General features: G+C 59.1%; 1 protein-coding gene across 1 annotated transcript in view; it reads left to right on the top strand.

The window, feature by feature from the left end:
• Positions 1-1,625, top strand: part of ENDOV (endonuclease V) — a gene marked incomplete at its 5' end in the record, with an annotated part of 9,245 nt that extends 7,620 nt beyond the window's left edge. Inside the window, 2 exons of the mRNA XM_010181023.1 lie at positions 569-606; positions 1,544-1,625. Coding sequence (XP_010179325.1) covers positions 569-606; positions 1,544-1,625 — 120 coding nt within the window. The remainder of the gene's footprint in view (positions 1-568; positions 607-1,543) is intronic.
• Between the last annotated feature and the right edge of the window lie 1,639 nt (positions 1,626-3,264).

Genomic DNA, 3,264 nt, shown 5'->3' with positions numbered 1-3,264 from the left:
CCCATCACCTCAGCAGCTCCCCTCTGCCAGCGAACACCTCTTGTTGCTGAGCCCCTGCAAGTCCTGGGCTGTCACAGCCCTGGATGGTGAGACGGGGCTGCTCAGTGTCCAGTGAGGGCAGAGCTGGCTGCAGGGGGGCTCCCTGCACTGTGGGGTGCGCTGGGGGCTGTGCTGAGGCCCCTGTGGACCCTGGGTGAGGGCTGAATGTGCCCCCCTGCAGCCAGGGTTTGCTGAGGGAGCCTGGTCTGAGGTCAGGACTGGCTGTGCCTCCTATGAGAAGGGAAGGGGCAGGGAGCAAGGGCTCAGCGAGTGTGGTTTGTGCTGCTGAAGTGGGCTGGACTCCAGTGTGGCTGTTTGGGGCAGGGGCCTCTGTTTCTTCATTGGAAGTTTCATTGTCCTGAGCAGTTTGCAGTGAGGCACAGAAACCAAACGAGGAGAGAAAGGTGCAACACGGTCGTACAAAAGCTACTTGTGAGGTACTGACATCGGGGACATACTGGGATAACAAAGAGGAGGCACCAAGCAGGCTGGTCAATCCATTTTCACTCATTTCCCTCCTTAATTCCAGGCTGATATCCGATCGAGGGAGTATATTCGGAAGCAGCTGTGCTCACCGCTGGAGGTCACTTCTTCTGGGCCAGAGAGGTAGGTGTGTGGGCAGCCCAAGCAGCTGCCTCTCCGAAGGGGATCTGCTCATGTAATGATCTTCAGTAATGGCATTAAGGGGACAGGCAGGGTAACAAGGTGAGCTCAAGTGACACCAGGACATGTGCTGCCTCCATAAAGGGCCATTTCTGGTGCTTGTGGCCATGCTACTTCACACGTTTCATGCACTGAGTGCCGTGTCCCGGGCTGGGGAAGGTCGCTGGGGATTTGAGCCGTTTCTGGCACCTGCGCTAAGCAAAGCACTGACGCCCACAGGAGTGACACCAGCGTGGCCTCAGATACTCCGCAGGGAGCTGGTTTCTGCCCCCAGAAAGCAAGGGGAGGGTCAGGCTCCCCGCTCTTGCGTAACGTGGACCAGCAGCTGCTCTGTTGGGCGCTGTAAACCCACAGCAGGTCCACCGAGCGTAGGAGTTCCTTGTGCTGTCTCCTCAGCGTAGTCCACAGCATCCCAGAATATGAGGAGGAGTTGGAAGGGCCCTGGAAAGCTCCCCCAGTGCAAGCCCTGCCAGAGCAGGATCACCAGAGCAGTCACACAGGAACACGGCCAGGGCTTTGGGTGTCTCCACACAAGGAGACTCCACAACCTCTCTGGGCAGCCTGGGCCATGCTCCATAACCCTCACACTCACAAAGTTTGGCCTCATCTTCAGCTTGAACCTCCTGTGCTCCAGCTTGGGACCATTGCCCCTTGTCCTGGCATTGGCCATCCCAGAGCAGAGCCTGGCTCCTTCCTCCTGACACTGCCCTTTCCCAATGGATCCCCATGGATGAGGGCACCCCTCAGTCTCCTCTGCTCCAAGCTCAAGAGCCCCAGCTCCCTCAGCCGCTCCTCAGCAGGAGGTGCTCCACTAAGGGAGATGTTCACACCAGTACCAGAGTGGGCAGGTACTGGTGGGCCCTGCCCGCAGAGCTGCTGGGGGCAGCAAGGGGTCTCGGGTCTCCAAGCCCACTCTGCTCTGAGGGTCCTGATGGCAGTGCAGGTTACCGATGGCAGTAGCCAGGGATCACTTAGGTTGTGTGAGCAGCTCTTGGGTTCCTTAGGACACCCACAGGGTGCAGCTCATCGTGCTCTGCTCAGCTCCTCTGCTCTTTGAGTCGAGGCCAGAAGCAAAAGAAGGGGCCTTCTCTGCTCTGGCAGTGGCAGCTGCACAGCGTGGCCAGGCCATGGGGAGAACCCTGTGCTGTGCCAGCCTGGCTGTCCCCGGCTTGTGCTGGAGCTTCATCTCTGACCCCTTCCTGCCGTGGCAGGGGCTGGGGCTCACACAGAGGCTACTCTGGAGGTCTGTGCAGCAGGAAACCCAAACTCATTCCAGTTATGACCGCAGATCTCAAAACCTGCCCGTCTGAGCCCCTTGCCACCGAGTGACACGGTCATTTGCTCTCCTTGGTTCCTACTTTTGCAGTCTGTGACCCTTCCTCGTTCTCATTCCCAGCAGAAGGAAGGAGGCTGAGCTGGATGATTAGTCTGATGCCAGAAGAAACCGCAGGGCTCCTCTTCACTGGATCCTGTCCTCCACCGACGCCGTGGCTCTGCCGAGTGCCAGGCCGTGTCCGTCAGGGCAGCACCAGCTGCCGTGCGTGGTCGTGGCGGGCAGGCAGACCGGCTTCTGACCGAGGATAACGTGCAGAGCCTATTTCTCAGGGTTGATTTTTAAGCACTGTAAAAATATTTGTGTCAGTGAAGGTGCGCTTGTGAATTTGCAACAACCCAAGTCCTTGGGCAATGGCAGGAGGCGATGTGCAGAGTTAACCAAGTTCCAAACAGAGCCCAGGGCTGCCCTTTGGCTCGCCCCACACCTCTGAGGCACACACACGTCCCTTCTCGTCGATGTTGGAATAGTTTCCACCCCGTCCCTGCAGCCCCTGCTCTCGCTTTGCGCATCTCCGGGGAACAGAAGCCCGGTACGCGGCTCCGGCTGGTCCTGACAGACGGGCAGAGGACGCTGTGTTTCAGGTGGGCGTGTGACTCACGAGGGAAGGGACGGAGCCAGCAGTCTGCTGCGGATTTTGGAAGAGGCTCAGGACTTTGAGCTCCGGTACCTGAGAAGTTTTCTGTGTATTCAGTGTCTGTGGCCGCGTGGTCCCACGCAGCAGCCACCAGAGCACGGTGGCCGTGTGAGGGTCATTACCTGTGCTGGGCACGTGGTGCTCTGGTGTGGCTGGGAACTTGCTCTGGAGCACGATTGGGATGGAAGGGTGTTATGGTACCCGCTTGGTACTGGGACCCTCCCCGCAGTGACGGGCTCACGGTGCAGAGCAGCTCTTCCTGAAGGAACCATGGTCTGAGAGGAAAGGAGGATTTCCCATCCAGGCGAGTGGGGAAGGAGGTGTCTCCTCGTACACAGACCCCAGGCTGGAGGTTCTGCAGCCTGAGTGCACCAAGCGCCCTGGGGGCCGGTCAGGAGGAAGCTCCCTGCACCCAGGCCAGCGCCCCTGGGTCTAAGCCACTCGTGAGGCTCAGCTTTAGCAGCAGAGCCCAGAACAAGCAGTTTCTATCCCTGAGTCAGTACAGCCACACTGTCCTGTTTGCAGGGCTCCAGGTTGTACCTGGCTATTTCCAGAGACCACCAGCAGCAGATCTACGAGCTCCTGACCACGG

The sequence above is a fragment of the Mesitornis unicolor genome, unplaced genomic scaffold (genome assembly GCF_000695765.1).
Source record: "Mesitornis unicolor isolate BGI_N332 unplaced genomic scaffold, ASM69576v1 scaffold26383, whole genome shotgun sequence".
Lineage (NCBI taxonomy): Eukaryota > Metazoa > Chordata > Aves > Mesitornithiformes > Mesitornithidae > Mesitornis > Mesitornis unicolor.
The sequence above is the reverse complement of the archived record's forward strand: the minus strand, read 5'-3'. Positions and strand labels throughout refer to the sequence as shown.